This window comes from Entelurus aequoreus, linkage group LG26, assembly GCF_033978785.1.
Source record: "Entelurus aequoreus isolate RoL-2023_Sb linkage group LG26, RoL_Eaeq_v1.1, whole genome shotgun sequence".
Taxonomy (NCBI): Eukaryota; Metazoa; Chordata; class Actinopteri; order Syngnathiformes; family Syngnathidae; genus Entelurus; species Entelurus aequoreus.
This window is the reverse complement of record NC_084756.1, coordinates 31,639,310-31,661,099: the sequence shown is the minus strand read 5'-3', so window position 1 is coordinate 31,661,099 and position 21,790 is coordinate 31,639,310. Positions and strand designations below refer to the sequence as shown.

The 21,790-nt window shown below is 38.1% G+C and overlaps 1 protein-coding gene across 1 annotated transcript in view; it reads left to right on the top strand.

Annotated features, from left to right (window-relative positions):
* st7l (suppression of tumorigenicity 7 like) overlaps positions 1-12,234 on the top strand; it is a 58,477-nt gene extending 46,243 nt beyond the window's left edge. The window contains exons 13-15 of the mRNA XM_062037809.1: positions 3,882-3,974; positions 4,055-4,194; positions 11,046-12,234. Coding sequence (XP_061893793.1) covers positions 3,882-3,974; positions 4,055-4,194; positions 11,046-11,141 — 329 coding nt within the window. The 3' untranslated portion in view covers positions 11,142-12,234. The remainder of the gene's footprint in view (positions 1-3,881; positions 3,975-4,054; positions 4,195-11,045) is intronic.
* The last annotated feature ends 9,556 nt before the right edge of the window (positions 12,235-21,790 follow it).

Here is a 21,790-nt window from a genome sequence, read left to right as displayed (position 1 = left end):
TTCTATTGTGGATCACGGATTTGTATTTTAAACCACCTCGGATACTATATCCTCTTGAAAATGAGAGTCGAGAACGCGAAATGGACATTCACAGTGACTTTTATCTCCACAACAATACATCGGTGAAGCACTTTAGCTTCGGAGCTAACGTGATAGCATCGTGCTTAACTGCGGATAGAAACAGAAGAAACATTCCCCTGCTGACTGGAAGGATAGACAGAAAATCAACAATACTATTATTACTTCTACTATCAGGAGACACCGAACCAAACCCTGGACCTGTAACCACACGGTTAATGCTGTCCAGCCTGGCGAAGCCTAGCAGTGCTGTTGCTATTGACGTCATTGAAGCTAACTTAGCTACGGGACCTCGACAGAGCTATGCTAAAAACATTAGCTCTCCACCTACGCCAGCCCTCATCTGCTCATCACGACCCTTGCTCACCTGCATTCCAGCGATCGACGGCACGACGAAGGACTTCACCCGATCATCGGTGCGGTCGGCAGCTAGCGTCGGATAGCGCGTCTGCTATCCAACTCAAAGTCCTCCTGGTTGTGTTGCTGTAGCCAGCCGCTAATACACCGATCCCACCTACAGCTTTCTTCTTTGCTGTCTCCATTGTTCATTAAACAAATTGCAAAAGATTCACCAACACAGATGTCCAGAATACTGTGGAATTACAGTATGTGGTGAAAACAGACGACTTAAGCTGGCCACTGTGCTATTCCAAAATGTCTGCTTCAACCCGTGACGTCACGCGCAAACGTCATCATACCGAGACGTTTTCAGCCGGATCTTTCCCGGGAAATTTTAAATTGCACTTTATAAGTTAACCCGGCCGTATTGGCATGTGTTGCAATGTTAAGATTTCATCATTGATATATAAACTACCAGACTGCGTGGTCGGTAGTAGTGGCTTTCAGTAGGCCTTTAATGGATTAAGATCCCACAGTGCTCGCAATGTCCCCTTGTTCAAGAAGACACATGTCTGAAGTTTGACAATCAATACCTAAATTGCTGCAACAAGGAGAATATAATGTGGTCACATGAGACCAAAATTGAGTTTTTTGGCATCAAATTGACTAAACGTGTGTCTTTGCGGAGAAATGCTCAAAATGAGCCCAACAACATCAGCATTCCTACTGTCAAACGTGCTGGTGGAAACACAAACATTCAGCCTTGGGGTTGTTTCTCTCACCAAAATCCTGGTGAAACCCTGGTGACTGCTTAGAAGAAAAGTCTGATTTCTGTGCTTGCAAACGTGGTTTTCTATGACATTTTATAACCTTTTAATGTAATGTTGATTTTTCAGGATTTTATTTTACATTCTGTCTCTCTCTGTGACAATAAAACAGCCATAATAATTCTGGACTGTTCACTAAGCGGGAAAACTTACAATATCAACAAATACTTATTTTCCCACTGTACAGGTTCACTGCTTTGTCGTATTTTCAAAACTGGTGGATATATTTCTCTTGGTTCGATCCAGAGCCCTTATGGCTTTGAGTGATATACAAGATACTTTAAAGGGGAACTGCACTATAAAAAAAATATTTCCTATGATTTACAATCTTTATTTGGGCCAAGAACATATATGTCTTTCTTTTTCAATGTATTCTAATTGGTAAAACAAAAACCGCATATACGAGGTGCGCCCATGAAGCCCTATAAAAGACAGGCAAAAAACTGCCAACAATACTCATTTACATCTCGTGACCTGAATATTAACCTAGTTATAGCGATATATTATTATAAACTATAACAGAGACAAACTATTTTTAGCAGCACTGTGATCACAGAGCGCTAACTAGCTTATCGACATATTGAGCCGATGAGCTGTTGCATCGCCTCTGAGTTGGTAAAAGTTAATTACAGATAATAAACATGCCTCTCACCTTGATAGTAGAAAGATGTGGCTATAAACCGAAAAGTTGGTCAACATTGACGTTCAAATTAGACCCTAAGATGGATTGAGAGACACAAAAAGACGCTCGTTTGCGGCCATCTTTGTATTTATTTTTAACTTGATTATGATTAATTCTTCAACAAACGGGAAGACATAAACATCCCATCAATCGGCATCCCTATGAGAGCAGACATTGTGCTGTAAGTGATTGTTCTTAATTTGTATATCTTGTTCAGCACTTAGCATAATCCTTAGTCTTTCACTAAAGATGGATCTGTTTAACACAAAGCTTCTAAAGCTTGTAGATAATCCTCCTTATACTCAGGCTCAAAAAAGATAAGGTTCTGGATTTTTTTTTTTTTAAAGTAATCGTTGCTGTCTCTCATGAAGTCTGTCATGATTAGTAGTAGTTGTTGTTCAAGGGAAAAACCAACGTTGTGATGCGTCTGTGAAATTAATGCAGCGCCATATGCTTAAAAGGCTAAAGTATCTAAAACTATTTCTATTTTACACAAAGTGAAGGAATTTGTAAATCAAAAAGCATTGTATATTTTGTATAATTCACTGATTTTTCCATATCTAACATATTGTATTGAAGTGTGTGGAGTAGTGCCTGTAAAACATATTTAAATCCAATCTTCCTTCTACAGAAAAGAGCCGTAAGAATCATGAGTGGAAATACATACAGAGAACCCACAAACCCAATACTCAAACAGTTAAATTCAATTTGTAGATTACAATATTTTGAAAATGATGTTCAAATTCTTCCAATCAATATTCAAAACAGATTTGTTAAAAGAGACAGAAATTATAATCTAAAACGAACTGAAATCTTTAATAAATAGAGATTTAGAACAGGGATGAAGGAAACAAGTAGGGCTGCAACTAACAACTAATTTGATAGTCGATTAATCTGTCGATTATTACTTTGATTAATCGATTAATAATCGAATAAAATAGACAAACTACATTTCTATCCTTTCCAGTATTTTATTGAAAAAAACCAGCATACTGGCACCATACTTATTTTGATTATTGTTTCTCAGCTGTTTATAAATGTTGCAGTTTATAAATAAAGGTTTACAAAAAATAACAATTTAAAAAATAACAATTAAATTTGCCTCTGCGCATAGCATAGATCTGACTAAATTAATCGCCAACTATTTTTATAATCGATTTTAATCGATTTAATCAATTAGTTGTTGCAGCCCTAGAAACAAGTATATTAATCAAAGGTGTTAGTTTATGGAACAATCTTGACAGTGAAATAAAACATTCTAAATCTTTTGCTGTATTAAAAATTTTTAAAAATCATGATGAAAATATATGATTTGGTGTAAATTATTGTTTCTATGTTTACTTATGTTTTTGTATAAAATATTTATATATATATATATATATATATATATATATATATATATATATATATATATATATATATATATATATATATATATATATATATATATATATATATATATATATATATATATATATACACATACATATAATGTCTTCTGAGTTGAACAACAAATGTAACTGTATGAATGGGGGCAGATATAAGTTTTACTTATTTCTGCTCCTTTTGGTTCATTATTTATTTTAAATATTATGTTGATTGTTTTTGGTTTGACCTTAAATGAATGAAATAAAACAAACAGTGTGTATAAAAAATGTTGATGGAGACTTTTGGATGTTTTTTTTAGAGCGCCTAATAGGCAGAATAGAGCACCTCCCATTGGCCCCTTTTGTTTGTTTACTTTTGCTCATGTTTATTTACAGGTTAGAATACATAAAACGTGTGCTTGTATCACATAAGGATTGTAAAGAATGTGCAGTCGCCCTTTAACTACAGTACTACATCCATAGAATCCAAACAGGTTTACAAGCCTTTAGCTAGTAAAGTATTCTGCATTTGCGATGATTTATTTGCAACATTTTGCATTCTTTTTCTGATCGTATCTATATTTCCAGCCTTCCGGATAATCCCTTACCCACTAGAGAAGGGTCACCTGTTCTACCCTTACCCAGGATGCACAGAAACAGCAGATCGAGAGCTGCTACCATGTAAGCGGAAGCTCCAAACCACCATTCAACCTTCTTTCGACTTGATAGACTTCTCCTCATGAACCCGTCTTGTCAACCAGCTTTCCACGAGGTGTCGGTGTACCCAAAGAAAGAGCTTCCTTTCTTCATCCTCTTCACCGCAGGCCTTTGCTCTTTCACCGCCATGCTGGCCATGCTCACACATCAGTTCCCAGAGCTCATGGGTGTCTTCGCCAAAGCGGTAAGTGTCTTCTGAGCACTTCACTCTTATTTTTCTTTTTTTTTTTTTATCCTTAAAAGGCTCCTTGAGAGCTATCTCTGCTTGACCCTCATTTTATGAGTTTAAATAATCTTATTTGTAACGTGAGCCTCGTGCAGTAATTACTGCCTTCCACTACTGTCAGCAACAGTGGAGGCTCATGGGAGACGTCGGCCCGTAAAGTGTTAACGTGCTCCCGCCAAAACAAGCTTAAGTCCAGTGGAAGGTATCAGTAACCACAATAGCAAACAAAGCACCGTAGCGCAGGCTCGAGCCTCTAAAAGCAGGATGACTTCCGTGCGCTATTTATTTGCAGCAAAGGTGTTGTTTGGCGGCCGCGTTACTTCACGCCACGTTTATAGCCGCCGTGTTTATTAGTCAGTCTTCGCCTCATTGACGCGAGGCTTGTCGCTGAGAACATCGAGTACTCTTCCTTTTTTGTTTTGAGAAAGATAGGGCGCAGATGGGATTTCAAGTTTGGAAAGCTGACTTTGTGTAAATGTTCAGACGGAGTACATGGAGGGGGGATCGCGAGGTCTCGTCTGCCGTTTTGAAGGAAAACACATTTTTCTGAAGCTCCTGCTCTTGACAAGATCATCTAAGTGGTGCAGGAGTGCAAATATATTGTCATAAAATGTTCCATATCTTTATGGCCAGTAACAGCAGTTCAATAACAGCCTACTTTCTATATTTATAACTTGCTGCTTAAACATAAAGTATAGAAACCAAACTACTTTCTAACACTGTGGTTTCTATCGATAAGACTATTTTATTCCCCAACAACAGCATGAAGCAAGTTTCTGTAAGATTTTAACATTGTTTTGCCCAAAGTACACTGGATTTTTCTATTTAGAACATGTTCACGTTTCCAGTACAGTACCAGTCCAAAGTTTGGGTACACTTTTACATTCTATTTGAGAAAGTGTCTCCAAACGTTTGATTGGCACAGTATTTATAACAGTACTATGTTTATAAACAGTATATCGACAGGCTAGAAATTGCCCTCTAGTATACAACGCTGAATTAAAGACAATTTTTAAAGAGAAATACACTTTTTTTAGGAATTTTGCCAATCGTTCACAATCCTTATGAGAGACAAGAACACACGTCGTCTTTTTTTTTAGGATTCTAAACATGATAAAAACATGCAATATGCGGCTACCGTATTTTTCGGACTATAAGTCGCAGTTTTTTTCATAGTTTGGTTGGGGGTGCTACTTATACTCAGGAGCCACTTATGTGTGAAATGATTAACACATTACCGTAAAATATCAAATAATATTATTTAGCTCATTCACGTAAGAGACTACCGGTAGACGTATATGATTTCATGGGATTTAGCGATTAGGAGTGACAGATTGTTTGGTAAACGTATAGCATGTTCTATATGTTATAGTTATTTGAATGACTCTTACCATAATATGTTACGTTAACATACAAGGCACGTTCTCAGTTGGTTATTTATGCCTCATATAACGTACACTTATTCAGCCTGTTGTTCACTATTCTTTATTTATTTTAAATTGCCTTTCAAATGTCTATTCTTGGTGTTGGGTTTTATCAAATAAATTTCCCCTAAAAATGCGACTTATACTCCAGTGCGACTTATATATGTTTTTTCCCTTCTTTAGTATGCATTTTCGGCCGGTGCGACTTATACTTCGGAGCAACTTATACTCCGAAAAATACGGTAATTAGAGTCCAGAAACACATGTGAGTGGGTTCTAATTTTGTGTGTTCTAATCATGGCAAATTTGGTAACAGACGATGAAGACGGCAATCTTTAAAAAAAAATAGGATTTACAACCTTATCTTTTTTTAAGCTGAATATGAACTACCGGTTATAGAAGCGGGCACAAGAGACTGAGGTCGGCGTGACTTGACGGTTTGAATGTTGAACTTTGGAGCCAAGCTATGCTGACATAAATGGCATGCTTACCCAAAATCAACTGGGAAAAAAAACCTCACCAGTCCATCGAGTAAGTCACTATAATATTGATCATTATGCTTGCTAATACAACTACAGTACATGGTCGAGCTAGATGTGTAAAACACAAAACATAAAATGTGGGCTAATTAATACTTTACAGATACTGTAATATGATTGTTCATGTTTTTCAGTCTGTAAGATTGGTGTCCTATCACATTGTGTTGTGCATTACAAACTCAAAAGCCATTGAGCTGTTGACACAGTAGCTAGCTTACGGCTAATGCCGTCGCAAGGCGATGTGTCACTACGCTAAAAAAACAGTTCCCTTAGTGTTAGCTCTTACAATAACAATGTTGCTACGGCTTGGTTATTATACAGGTTACATAATGTAAATTAAGTTGGCGTTTTTAAAAGTGATTTAGAGGCAGAATGGATTGCTCCAATTAGCTGCATTGCAACCCACCTAGAACAAGCCGATTATTACAAATAGGAATGCAAAAAAAAAAAAAACTTTTTGTCTTCTTGTCTCTCATAAGGATTGTGAATGATAGGCAAAATTGTAAAAAATGGTGCAGTAAGGAAAACATTTCTTCTAAAGTCACATGATTAAGATATGTACACAGGAGGTTACATAAAAATAAGTAGACACACATTTAAAACACTTAGAAAAAATGTTGTTCAGTTGTTAATTTATTTTTACTCTTGTGTGACAGTTCAAAATGTTGGGATAGGTAGGCTTGGCCTATAATCAATAGGTCAATTAATTGAACGATAAATTAAAAATATTGCCACGTTCGTGTGTGTTTGATTTCTTCGTCTCTTGCTTTCAAACGCGGTGCAAGAGGTTTCACTCTGTGCATTGCTCTCAGCACCTGAGTTCGTTAAAGGACAGGATTGAATGGAGGGAGTAAACCCTCTTGTCAGTCATCTAATATCTTTGTCTCTGTGCGTGGCCTGCTAGCGAAGCCGAAATTCCTGTTGTGGGAATATTTTGGCCTCAAACTAAATGAGCAAAATTACACTATAAAACGAGCCAATGTGCTGAATATTTATTAGTTGACCCGATTCAGTTTTTCCAACTGGGGAAAAAACTGCACTTCAAGATGTTCAATACTGAATGGCAATTTTTGCTGACAGAGATTTAGTCCATTTTTTTGTTTACTTATTTAAGATAATCAAAAAGTCTTGACTTTCCTATTACAATGGTAAAAATGATAGTAATAATCATGTTTGAAAGGCTCATCCATTTTTATTTTGTAATCTTTTTTAACCGTAACTTCCGTGTTATAAAGCGCACCTGCTTATCAGCCACGCCCACCTAATTTTTGGAAGATTTGTTTTACTTTATACATATATTGGCCACAACCACTTATTAGACAAAGAACAGTGGACACATTAAAAAAGTGCTTGTGTTCATTCACAAATTTAACAAAAGACGGTGTCTGTAACACGCTCTTTTGGTGTGTTTGTGCGGGAAAAATTAGCTGTAACATTGCATAAAGCACAGGGTTCAAAACGGGGGAAAAGTACCGATATATAGACTGAAAATTACGGTATTATGTTGGTGCTTAATTTGGTCCTACAATAATGCTGACAGTAATGTTGTTTATCGGCAATAATTTGTGGACAATATATCATCCAGCAAAATGTGTTATCGGTAAGGTGTGGCACATCATACATTCCGCATTTGGACAAATGTTAAAAGTTCAAATGTATTCTTTCTAAGTGTTATTTGTTGCAGTGTTTAAATGATTTTTACACTTTTAAGATGGTTTAAAAAGAAATGCACAGTTAATCAAGGTTGCATGGTGGCAACAGTTTGACCCTGCAACAGATTTTTGCCATTTCCATTTTTTCCTATGAGAATATTAGATCAAAATATGAAAAGAGAATAGTAGACTAGCACACTGAAACAGATTGGGACCAACAATAGAGGTTTCACTGTATTACCTTCTTAAGGTTTAACAATTGTATGATATTTGGTCACTGGAACAGATTATTTCCTTTCCTATTATTTCCTGTGAGAATTTTTAGTAAAAAAAAAATGGGACAGATTGGGGTAGACATTTGAAGTTTCACTATATCTCTTTGTTGAGGTTTATCAAATAAGTGATATTTAAAATATATGGCCAGGGGCAGACTGTATTTACCAACTTTTATGCTTTGATCCACTGTCATATTTGAATGCATGATATAATGCATGATAATTGTGGTGGTTACAACTAGGGATGTTCCGATCACGTTTTTTTTTTGCTGCCGACACTGAAAGTGAGATTTGCGAATACCAATACGGATCACATGTATTAACTGTAAATGTTACCATTTACATATGAGGAGTTCTATTGGCGGTAACAATATCAACTAGGGATGTCCGATAATGGCTTTTTGCCGATATCCCGATATTGTCCAACTCTTTAATTACCGATACCGATATCAACCGATATATGCAGTCGTGGAATTAACACATTATTATGCCTAATTTGGACAACCATGTATGGTGAAGATAAGGTACTTTTAAAAAATAAATAAATAAAATAAGATAACTAAATTAAAAACATTTTCTTGAATAAAAAAGAAAGTAAAACAATATAAAAACAGTTACATAGAAAGTAGCAATTAATGAAAATGAGTAAAATTAACTGTTAAAGGTTAGTACTATTAGTGGACCAGCAGCACGCACAATCATGTGTGCTTACAGACTGTATCCCTTGCAGACTGTATTGATATATATTGATATATAATGTAGGAACCAGAATATTGATAACAGAAAGAAATGGGGGGAGGGAGGTTTTTTGGGTTGGTGCACTAATTTTAAGTGTATCTTGTGTTTTTTATGTTGATTTAATTAAAAAAACAAAAACAAAACAAAAAAAAAGATACAGATAATAAAAAAAACGATACCGTCCCTAATATCAACACAATATTTAAACACGTTCCTTATAACATATTTATTTATTTATATATGCACCTTATTGCTTTTTTATCCTGCACTACCATGAGCTAATGTAACGAAAGTTCGTTCTTATCTGTACTGTAAAGTTCAAATTTGAATAACAATAAAAAAGGAAGTCTTAAAAAAAAAAAAAGAAGTCTTATTCTGTTTTATTCGATACAATTGTTTGAGAAAACAAAGTCAATAGTACACGATAACTAAACAAAATAAAAATAAACTTCTATCTACTACTCATTTAAATATTTAGTTATTTGCCCTCAAAGTCTTCGTGTGTCCAGGTAATTTATAAACATTAATAACAATAACAAAAATATTAGGAAAATAAAAATATCGACCTAATGCCTGTAGTATTGATCATATAGTGATACTACTACTCTTGGTATTGACACCACCATATATAGACTAAACTAAGAATACTAAAAAATGCAGTTTATTTGCCGTAATGGATGCGATTATTATTAACTTGGTAAGGCGGGAGATACATAATTACCGTATTTTCCGGATTATAGAGCGCATCAGGACATAAACCGCACCCACTAAGAAAACATTTTCCATATTTTAGCCACATTGTACTCTACGCCACAGATATACTGTTTACGCTGTGAAATTAGTTATTTACAGACAAATATTTTGTTAATGTTTATTTACATACCTTAATTGTTTCCAAACGGTGTCTGTAACACAGCAGTAAAACTGCCGATCAAACACAACAGAAGTCATCGTAGCTGTGGAAGCTAGCCCTCCAATTAGCTAAACAGACTCAATAACGCCACAGTGACATTTTGGTGAGTTAACTGAGGAATTTGTGAAACTGAAACTGAAAAGTTAATAATACTAACACAGACACTTGTAAAGGTGTTAGCATATTAGCTAATGCTAACGGCGCTAGCTTGTTTACATTACGATAGCATGGACAACTATGCATGAAAACACTCCTACAGACATCACACATGGGACGGTTTGGTAAGTACGAATTGTTTTAGTCAAATTGTGAAACTTACAAACGTTGCTTGGAGTGATGAATGAAGAATCCTTTCGAGCAGAAACGCTACGTACGGTTATTACTTCCGGTGAGGCAAAACAGTCCAAAAGATGGCGCCATAGCACAAACAATAGCACAACATTACAGACCTCTGCTTAAGTTTGATGAAAACTATTGACCACAAAATATTATGGCAATTAGGAAAAAGAAAAAAACATACATTTGTTGCACCGTTGTTTTAGCCGCAGGGTGCAAAGTGTAGGGAAAAATAGCAGCTTATAGTCCGGAAATTATGGTAGCTGCTTACAGATATTGATTAGCAATGGTGATCACATACACTACCGTTCAAAAGTTTCCTTATTTTTCAATGAAGATAACTTTAAACTAGTCTTAACTTTAAACACATACACTCTATACATTGCTAATGTGGTAAATGACTATTCTAGCTGCAAATGTCTGCTTTTTGGTGCAATATCTACATAGGTGTATAGAGGCCCATTTCCAGCAACTATCACTCCAGTGTTCTAATGGTACAATGTGTTTGCTCATTGGCTCAGAAGGCTAATTGATGATTAGAAAACCCTTGTGCAATCATGTTCACACATCTGAAAACAGTTTAGCTCATTACAGAAGCTACAAAACTGACCTTCCTTTGAGCAGATTGAGTTTCTGGAGCATCACATTTGTGGGGTCAATTAAACGCTCAAAATGGCCAGAAAAAGAGAACTTTCATCTGAAACGCGACAGTCTATTCTTGTTCTTAGAAATGAAGGCTATTCCACAAAATTGTTTGGGTGACCCCAAACTTTTGAACGGTAGTGTACTTTTCCACGATCGATCGGCACATCACTAGTTACGACCATACTACTTCCGATCTCGTCGAGTTTATAAAGTGAATGTTTGTCACTTGAAGAAACCCAAGATGTTGATAAAAGTTATAGTGGCACTCAGCATCCCTCTATTTTCAGTTTTTCAGCACACTCTTCGCACCGCTGGGCTTTTTCGCAGACAAGATGGAAAGCTTCATGCCGTCCAGTTTCTGGCACCAACTGACTCGGATCTGACCCCAACACACACACACACACACACACTTACACACATGCGTGGAGCTCTTCTGTCCTCAGCATTACTGTCTGCGTGCTGCATTGTTACTGATTACATTGGCTCGAGTCGTATCAACACAGCGGCAGTACCACTCTTAGAAAGACGCCTGTCCTCTTTCCAAGAAGTCCGTTAGTGAATGTGCAGCATCCTCATGTATTTGTCATGAGGAAAGGAAGGGTTCAGATGGTTTTTGGACACATTTTTGGACAAAACAAACCTTTTGCTCTGGCTGGTCGTGTCTAATAGAGCAGTTGATATAAAAAAAAATACCACCTCAGAAAAAAACGTGGCTCTCCAAGTACCACCATAATGACCAACATTGAAATACAGTAGCTTAGTAGACCTAAGTATTCATTAAAACCAAGTGAAATGTTTTATTTAACAAGTAATATTTGTGGCCACTGTAACAATACACACAGTCTGAACAGTAACACTGTGTTTGAATATAGGAAATACTTTAAATCAAGTGATTATTTGGCGTAGCACAGTTTGAGAATGACTGTTGGAGTATATCGCAGCGTGATGTGCTCGTGACAATGCAGCGATATTCAATTCATCACACACGCGTCCAAGAATGTGCGTTAACCACTTCATACATGATTGCTTAAAATGTGATTAAGTGCCTTTTTATTCTCATCCTAACTTTGGCATTTACCCATTTTTCGGATTCTAATTGATTGTACCTAACTCAATAACAGTGGTGAACGACGCTACCAGCAGACAAAAAAACAACGCTCCACCGTAACGTGTTGTTATGGTGTACAGTTTAAATTTGGTGGTATGAAATATCCAAATAAATAACAGAGTACATGCTGAAGACAGGAGACTGGGCCAACTGGCATGTTTGAAAGCGCTTGGGAAAAAAAAATAGACAATAAAATGACTCCTGTGAAAGTCCAATATTTGTTTGGGGTTTTTCTGTAGTGGCGTGCTTCTTTTTTCTTTGTTTTAAATCCACATTTGTTGAGTTTGCAATGGAAACGCTTAGACTAGCAGCGAGTGTGTGGATGTCATATATAGGGATGATGTTCGAAACCGGTTCTCCCGGTGGTTCGATAAGAAAAGAACCAATTCCATGGACTCAAATCCCTTTTTGAGAACCGGTTCCCGTTATCGAGGCCACTATAGTAAAGGAAAAGAGTTGGTTCTTTTTTCGAATCCCTCTGAACGAATCCCGTCCCACAGGAAATGCCCTGTGGAACATCACAGGAAATTACATAGCTCAGTCATTCGGCGGCAGATACAGAAAGCAGCAAACATAATGGACCGGAAAAAACGCCTCAAGGCATGGCTTCATTTTACAAAAAAATACGACGAGGAAACGGCAATATGCAATTATTGCCAGGCTTCGCTCTCATGTAAGGGGGGGAAGTACAACAAACATGTTGAAACATGTTCAGGTCACACATAACCTGAACGTTCAAGAACCGTGTTGTGTCTTCGACACGTGGAGAAGCAGCGACAGAGATGACGAAGCATGCCCCTCTTCATCTGCTTCAACCTGCAGCCCCAGTTCCGGTGAGTAACTAACGTTAACTGTTGTCGGTTAATTTCCATATCTGCTCACTTGTAGCGTTTAGGCTAAAATAAGGTTACCTCTTATGTCAACCAGGACTGCAGAATTGTTGATTGATGACTGTGGCGTTCTTAGTGTCATAGTGTGTGTAGTTAGTATGTTCCAATAGCAGCAGAAGTGCACTTTTTGGAGAGCTGTATTATTTTAAGTTTTTTGCCCAAGGGACTGATTTTATTTAACACTATACTATTATTTATACACCTATTATGATCACAGAGACAGGTTGTTTTTGTGTTACTGTATATATTTGTTTTTCTGAAAAATCCCACTTAATATACTTTGGGTAACAACAGTCAATATTTATTTATTTTATTTTGCTTTTTAGGGGGGTAACAATAGTCAATATTTATATTCTTATTTTATTTCATTTTTTTCTTATAAAATAAAAGTGAGCTTTTGTTAAACCAAATGTTGTGTGTTTTTTTCCATATACAACAACCTATCTGGATTCGATAAGAGAATCGACAAAGAATCGGTCCGATAAGAGGATTCGATAATGGGCTGGAACTCGATAATTTCTTATCAAACATCATCCCTAGTCATATATGACATGCAACAACGTTCGCATCCCTAACATAGCTTCGTGGGCTTAAGTGCTAACATTTGGCCTACAGTCACATTTTACAACAGTATGCTAGGTTAGCCTATTTCCCCAAGAAAAACAAAATTATCAAACCTACAGTTCCAAGATTTATTTTAAAATGTGTAGCGAAGCCTCTTTTTTCTTTTTTTTTTTTTTTTTTTCTTTTTTTTATGACAAAGCTGTCTAGTGTTAAATTGTCATCTAATCTTTTTCCTCCATGACATCATAAAAAAAATAAAGTGACCGTTTGACCACCTCTTCAAACGTGTGGCAAAAAGCAGAGAGGTGAGTTTTATCATGTCCGATGCTTATAAACCGGTTTTAAAGACGCAAAGTACTCTTAATACATCATAAAAAGTTACTTTTGCAAAATAGTCTGTCATTCCAGGATTTTGCAGGCTATATATGTGATTGTTGCAGCCAATAATGCCAGATCTGCAGCTTTTCCAGAAAGTTGTGACACATTTAGGCTTATTTTCTTCAATAGCATTGAATCAACTTGTGATTTTATGAATTGGTTATTGGTGTTTTAAGTTTTCCTTTAAACCTTTAATTAAAATTCAAATGTTTTTTTCTTTAGAAACAAGTCCTCTTTTTCCATACAAATTCAAAAGCGCTGACCACTTTTATGCCTTTGCTAGATTATGGAGACTTTCTTTTTATTAATGCACCTGACACATACTTGAAAAAACTGAATACTGTATATCACTGTTTTATTACTGGTTGTCAATCCTGTCCACCATTTCACTTTGTATGCAAAGGCAAACTGTCCATCTTTGTCAGTCTGCGGATTTTCTCGATAGATGTTTTTTTTATATAAATCACTTCTTAGTCTGGTTCCCCCTTATTTATGTTCTTTTATGTGTAGAGACTTCAGTCGCTACAGTTTGAGGTCACAGGACATGTTTGGCATGTTTCTACCTAAAGCCAACACAAGTCTTGGTAAAAAAAAAAAGCCCTCAGATTTGCAGCTCCATGGTCATGGAATAGTTTACAAAAGGATCTGAGGCTACCAGAACGGATTACTTTGGGGGGATTTCAGGCCATTTTAAAGGATAAAGCAACTATTTATATTGGGCACTGTACTTGTTTTTGAATTTGTTCTTATTGAAACATTTTATTTTTAACCTATTGCATGTTTTTATGTTTGTGTTGTAAGTCATTTTTATTATAACTATAGTGTGTGGCTGCTTCTGTTTTTTTGTTGCTCTATGTATTTATGAAACCCGTTTTTGCTGCCGTCTTGGCATGCAGGTCACTCTTGCAAAAGAGATTTTAATCTCGATGAGTTTTACCTGGTTAAATAAAGGAAAGTAAAAATGAACTAACCTCGAAAGCACAGGATTTCAACAGAAATTTGAAAACAAATACTGTACTGATGTTTTAAATTAAAATTACAATAGAATAAAAGCACATTCTCAGAGCTGTGAAATTACTGTACTATTTAAAAAAATATTAATAATAATTATAGTCATAGGAAGAAACTGCGCCAAAAAATTCATTGTTCTTTGTTTGCTCTGTCGTCCGCAAGTTGCAGACATTCTCAGTGTATGTTTTACGCTTGAAAAGTGTATTTTAAACATTTATGCTCCAACACATTTACTCTCGCACATTAAGAGCATTTGTCAACATTTTAGAGCGATCTATAGCGGTAATTTGTGTTTGTAAATGAGAGACAATAGGAGATTTTTATCACACTTCAAAATCTTTAAAGGCCTACTGAAATGAATTTTTAAAAATTTAAACGGGGATAGCAGATCCATTCTATGTGTCATACTTGATCATTTTAGCGACGAAGGACTTCACCCGATCATCCGTGCGGTCGGCGGCTAGCGTCGGATAGCGCGTCTGCTATCCAAGTCAAAGTCCTCCTGCTTGTGTTGCTCTAGCCGGCCGCTAATACACCGATCCCACCTACAACTTTCTTCTTTGCGGTCTTCATTGTTTATTAAACAAATTGCAAAAGATTCACCAACACAGATGTCCACAATACTGTGGAATTTTGCGATGAAAACCGAGCTTTTTGTATTGGATTCAATGTGTCCGGATAATTCCGTTTCAACGATTGACGTCACGCGCATACGTCATCATACATAGACGTTTTCAACCGGAAGTTTCGCGGGAAGTTTAAAATTGCACTTTATAAGTTGCAATGTTAAGATTTCATCATTGATATATAAACTATCAGACTGCGTGGTCGGTAGTAGTGGCTTTCAGTAGGCCTTTAAGATGTAAATGCTGCTTTGTGGTAGGTCAGCATTGAAAAAAATGTATCTGTTCTTATATACACTAGTGTTGCTATATTGTTACATTTTGCTGTTCCTGCTTTGTCTACACAAGAAACAAACCTAGGTTTTGATTAGACTGTTGACGTGCGTGTTTGAGCGCCGTCCAAAGAAAAAATAGATTGGCGAAAATGATGCTGATTGCCCAAAATGTGCCGGGCAGTTGGGGGCTTTGGACAAAGTCGCCATACTTTGCGGGGATTGGTTGAATTTGTAATGATTGTTGACATCGCAAAATCCTGGAGGGACTGAATACTTACTTTACGTACTTACGCCGACCGCCCAACTAAAGTCATCCCACTCTTGGGCCAACTTCCCAGCTCTCCCAATGTATGGCCAGACCTCTTGCTGTGCCAGCTGTTCCTTGATCTGCCCCTCCTCCTTTACCTTGTGGATTCCAAAAGAGGGCAGGTCTTGCTGTGTTGGATGTAGGCCTGCAACCTATCTCTAGTGTCTTTGAGGATCTCTTCCTTCGCAGGCTGCTGTCTTGTTTTGCTCCAAATGATTAACAATGATGGTGTTTGCCCAGCGTAACCTACAGATTTGTCTGAGACTGGTGTTGTTGATGAAGGACTGAAATGTCTTCATAATGTTGACCATTGTTCTCCAGGAGCCTCATGTAACAACAGTTGTGTGGCGTTCCTACTAAAAATAGACGTACGTTCAAATCCAGAAAAGTACGCACGCCAGTAAATATTCAGATGTATCAAAGTGTGCGCACGCACAAAGCCTTAGGGGAAGAGGAACACTTCACCTATCTGGTCAGCGTAATCCATTAGCAGAGAGGAACTTAAAGGCCTACTGAAATGCGATTTTCTTATTTAAACAGGGATTTTAGGTCCATTCTATGTGTCATACTTGATCATTTCGCGATATTGCCATATTTTTGCTGCAAGGATTTAGTAGAGAACATCGACGATAAAGTTCGCAACTTTTGGTCGCTGATTAAAAAAGCCTTGCCTGTACCGGAAGTAGCGTGACGTCACAGGTTGTGGAGCTCCTCACATCTGCACATTGTTTACAATCATGGCCACCAGCAGCGAGAGCGATTCGGACTGAGAAAGCGACGATTTCCCCATTAGTTTGAGCGAGGATGAAAGATTCGTGGATGAGGAAAGTGAGAGTGAAGGACTAGAGGGCAGTGGAAGCGATTCAGATAGGGAAGATGCTGTGAGAGGCGGGTGGGACCTGATATTCAGCTAGGAATGACTAAAACAGTAAATAAACACAAGACATATATATACTCTATTAGCCACAACACAACCAGGCTTATATTTAATATGCCACAAATTAATCCCGCATAACAAACACCTCCCCCCTCCCGTCCATATAACCCACCAATACAACTCAAACACCCGCACAACACACTCAATCCCACAGCCCAAAGTACCGTTCACCTCCCCAAAGGTCATACAGCACATATATTTCCCCAAAGTTACGTACGTGACATGCACATAGCGGTACGCACGTACGGGCAAGCGATCAAATGTTTGGAAGCCGCAGCTGCATACTCACGGTACCGCGTCTGCGTATCCAACTCAAAGTCCTCCTGGTAAGAGTCTCTGTTGTCCCAGTTCTCCACAGGTCAATGGTAAAGCTTGACTGTCATCTTTCGGGAATGTAAACAATGAAACACCGGCTACGTGTTCGTGTTGCTGCAGCCGGCCGAAATACACCGCTTCCCACCTACAGCTTTCTTCTTTGCTGTCTCCATTGCAAAAGATTCACCAACACAGATGTCCAGAATACTGTGGAATTTTGCGATGAAAACAGACGACTTAATAGCTGGCCACAATGCTGTCCCAAAATGTCCTCTACAATCCGTGACGTCACGCGCAAACGTCATCATACCGAGACGTTTTCAGCAGAATATTTCGTGCGAAATTTAAAATTGCACTTTAGTAATCTAACCCGGCCGTATTGGCATGTGTTGCAATGTTAAGATTTCATCATTGATGTATAAACTATCAGACTGCGTGGTCGGTAGTAGTGGCTTTCAGTAGGCCTTTAATAGGGGAACATTAAAGAAAGTTCCCACTTTGACAATAATCCCCGAGTGTTTACACACAAACACTCACTCACAGGTTGAAAATCGGCGCTTCACACTAACAAAAAGTGTAGCAAGAAGTTTGTTTGAAAGCCAGCCGTCCTCTCACACGTCACGCAAAACACACACGGTGGCCTCCTGTGTGCTTGCAAGGATCAGCTCCAAGATTATTGGCTAAATATCACCTCCGCGCTCCGACTGCGTTCGAACCACGTCTGTTTAGTTTGACTTGGCTGGCTCAACTCACTAATTACGCTTTGCATGTGAGGCAACACGATATGTTCATTTTTCCTGCGTCACGATCTACATTTTTACCCCGTTGCAACAGCATATAGCTGACATTAATACAGTGCATGCATATGTTGTTCTTTTTCAAAAGTATCCACATGTAAAGTCAATAAACAGTATAGCTAATCTTAAATGAATGTCTTATCAGTCCATGACATCAACATATTTCCCAATTTACTCTATTTACTCTTCCAGTTTTAAGTATAGATATTTATCATTGGTTTTAGGCTCTTTGGACAAGTTGGAGGGGGGAATAAAACATGTTAATCAAAAAGTGACACGACACTAAATCTTTGCAATCCCGTTAAAACATTTTGTGGGGTTTGTTGCCTCATATGATGAAATATATGAAGGACGCTGAATTTCTTGGGATAGTTTTTATCGTTGTTAAACAAACCAATGACATCATTCACTCTTAACTTAAATCACTTGATGAGAAAAGGACAAATGTATTCATTAGTAGTTTGACACCCCTAAGTTAAGGGATTGAACAATGTTCCGAAACACAATTTTTGGGTTCCTCTGTATTTCAAATTAAAACACAAATTTAATTCTACCTCAAACGATGTACAAAACCAGTGAAGTTGGCACGTTGTGTAAATGGTAAATAAAAACAGAATACAATGATTTTCAAATCCTTTCCACCCTATATTCAATTGAATAGACTGCAAAGACGAGATACTTAACGTTCGAACTGGAAAACTTTTGTTATTTTTTGCAAATATTAGCTCATTTGGAATTTGATGCCTGCAACAAAAAAAGATGGCAAAAAAGACTGATAAAGTTGAGGAATGCACATCAAACACTTATTTGGAACTTCTCACAGGTGAACAGGCTAATTGGGAACAGGTGGGTGCCATGATTGGGTATAAAAGCAGCTTCCATGAAATGCTCAGTCATTCACAAACAAGGATGGGGCGAGGGTCACCACTTTGTGAACAAATGCGTGAGCAAATTGTCGAACAGTTTAAGAACATTTCTCAACCAGCTATTGCAAGGAATTTTAGGGATTTCACCATCTACGGTCCGTAATATCATCAAAAGGTTCAGAGAATCTGGAGAAATCACTGCACGTAAGCGATGATATTACGAACCTTCGATCCCACAGGCGGTACTGCATCAAAAAGTGACATCAGTGTGTAAAGGATATCACCACATGGGCTCAGGAACACTTCAGAAAACCACTGTCAGTAACTACAGTTTGTCGCTACATATGTAAGAGTCAAGTTAAAACTCTACTATGCAAAGCGAAAAGCCATTTATCAACAACACCCAGAAACGCCGCCGGCTTCGCTGGGCCCGAGCTCATCTGAGATGGACTGATGCAAAGTGGAAAAGTGTTCTGTGGTCTGACGAGTCCACATTTCAAATTGTTTTTGGAAACTGTGGACGTCGTGTCCTCCGGACCAAAGACGAATAGAACCATACGGATTGTTATAGGCGCAAAGTTCAAAAGCCAGCATCTGTGATGGTATGGGGGTGTATTAGTGCCCATGGCATGGGTAACTTACACATCTGTGAAGGCACCATTAATGCTAAAAGGTACCTACAGGTTTTGGAGCAACATATGTTGCCATCCAAACAACGTTATCATGGACGCCCCTGCTTATTTCAGCAAGACAATGCCAAGCCACGTGTTACAACAGTGTGGCTTCATAGTAAAAGAGTGCGGATACTAGATGGGCCTGCCTGTAGTCCAGACCTGTCTCCCATTGAAAATGTGTGGCGCATTATGAAGCCTAAAATAGCACAACGGAGACCCCCGGACTGTTGAACAACTTAAGCTGTACATCAAGCAAGAATGGGAAAGAATTCCACCTGAAAAGCTTCAAAAATTGGTCTCCTCAGTTCCCAAACATTTACTTAGTGTTGTTAAAAGGAAAGGCCATGTAACACAGTGGTAAAAAGTTAATGATTATCTGCAAAAAAAAACTACTTTCTCAGTTTGAACATTAAATATCTTGTCTTTGCAGTCTATTCAATTGAATATAAGTTGAAAAGCATTTGCAAATCATTGTATTCTGTTTTTATTTACAAATTACACAACGTGTCGACTTCACTGGTTTTGGGTTTTGTACTTCATCATTACCATTTAGCACAGATAGACGTGCAAACAGGAAACGAGGAACCAAAAGTGGAGTGCATCGTCTTGCAAATAAAGCATCTCGTTCATCTCTTATGCTATTAAGGACTACACCAACATTTCAGTTGACGTTGACCAATGTTCAGACTGTCGCTATGCAGCGTCTGTCCGTTGTGTCACTGGAAAAAAATCCCTGTAGTCACCTGACACTGAAGCAACTGAACCCGAGCTCGCCAGGCTACTGTAGCATTGTCTCGATCCCATTCATGATAGGAGTGACACAGGACGGATCAACAAGGTTTAATATAGAAGCAGGAAGGTATTTTCGGAGACCTGCTTTGCCAAGGTGAAAAGCTGAGCTATCTGCTGTACCAGAAAGGTTTGGAGACACGTTTAGGATGAGAAAAGGTCTCCAAATTGTGACTGGGACTGTAATTTTGTAATTCTGTAATTTCCCAAACAGTCGCAGTTTTAGCTCCTGGGTCTCGCTATTTACCAAAAGTCATGATTACTTGTGAAAATAAGCAGGAATATGAGGATTACTTTGATGTTGCCATGGAAGTAATTATTCAAGACAGTGCATGGTATGCTGCGTGCTGTTCGTACGCAACACTGAACTCGAGAACAAAAAACAACATTGGGATGTCCAAACTGGGTTAAAAAAAAATGTGTCCGAGGGCCGAAAGCCGACTGCTAAATAAATAAATTAAAAAATGTCTGTCAATTAGAAATATCAAGCAGGTAAAATGCGCTAAACATGAAGAAGGGTGTTTTGCATGTTCCCATCATGCATTAAATCGTTGTAATTGTGAATTATATGCCAGGAGAACAGTTCATTTCGGACTGCATTGTGCAGAGTGTGAAATTTGGTGGAGGAGGAATTATGGTGTGGGGTTGTTTTTCAGGAGTTGGGCTTGTGAAGGGAACTTTGAATGCTTCAGGATACCAAAACATTTTGGACAATTCCAAGCTCCCAACCTTGTGGGAACCGTTTGGAACGGGCCCCTTCCTCTTCCAACATGACTCTGCACCAGTGCACAAAGCAAGGTCCATAAAGACATGGACGACAGAGTCTGGTGTGGATGAACTTGACTGGCCTGCACAGAGTCCTGACCTGAACCCGATAGAACACCTTTGGGGTGGATTAGAACGGAGACTGAGAGCCAGGCCTTTTCGACCCACATCAGTGTGTGACCTCACCAAAATTGGTTGAAAATTCCTACAAACACACTCCGCAACCTTGTGGACAGCCTTCCCAGAAGAGTTGAAGCTGTAATAGCTGCTAAAAGGTGGACCGACATCATGTTAAACCCTATGGGTTAGGAATGGGATGGCACTTCAAGTTCATACGTGAGTCAAGGCAATGTAGTGTGTATCCGATTTATATTCACATGCAAAAGAGGCCAGGGTCGGTTATGAAAAATTCGGAATTGCACATGAATGGACATGAATAAATCAGATACAGGTGGTATATGGGGCGAAAAAATGGGAATTGACCTGCAGTGTAAACAAGGCAAAGGTTTTGAGCGGTCTTGAACAGAACCTTTCTGTGATTGGTTCTTTCCATCACCAGCGTCATGTTAAAGGCCTACTGAAAGCCACTACTAGCGACCACGCAGTCTGATAGTTTATATATCAATGATGACATCTTAACATTGCAACACATGCCAATACGGCCGGGTTAACTTATAAAGTGCAATTTTAAACTTCCCGCGAAACTTCCGGTTGAAAACCGGACGTCAATGGT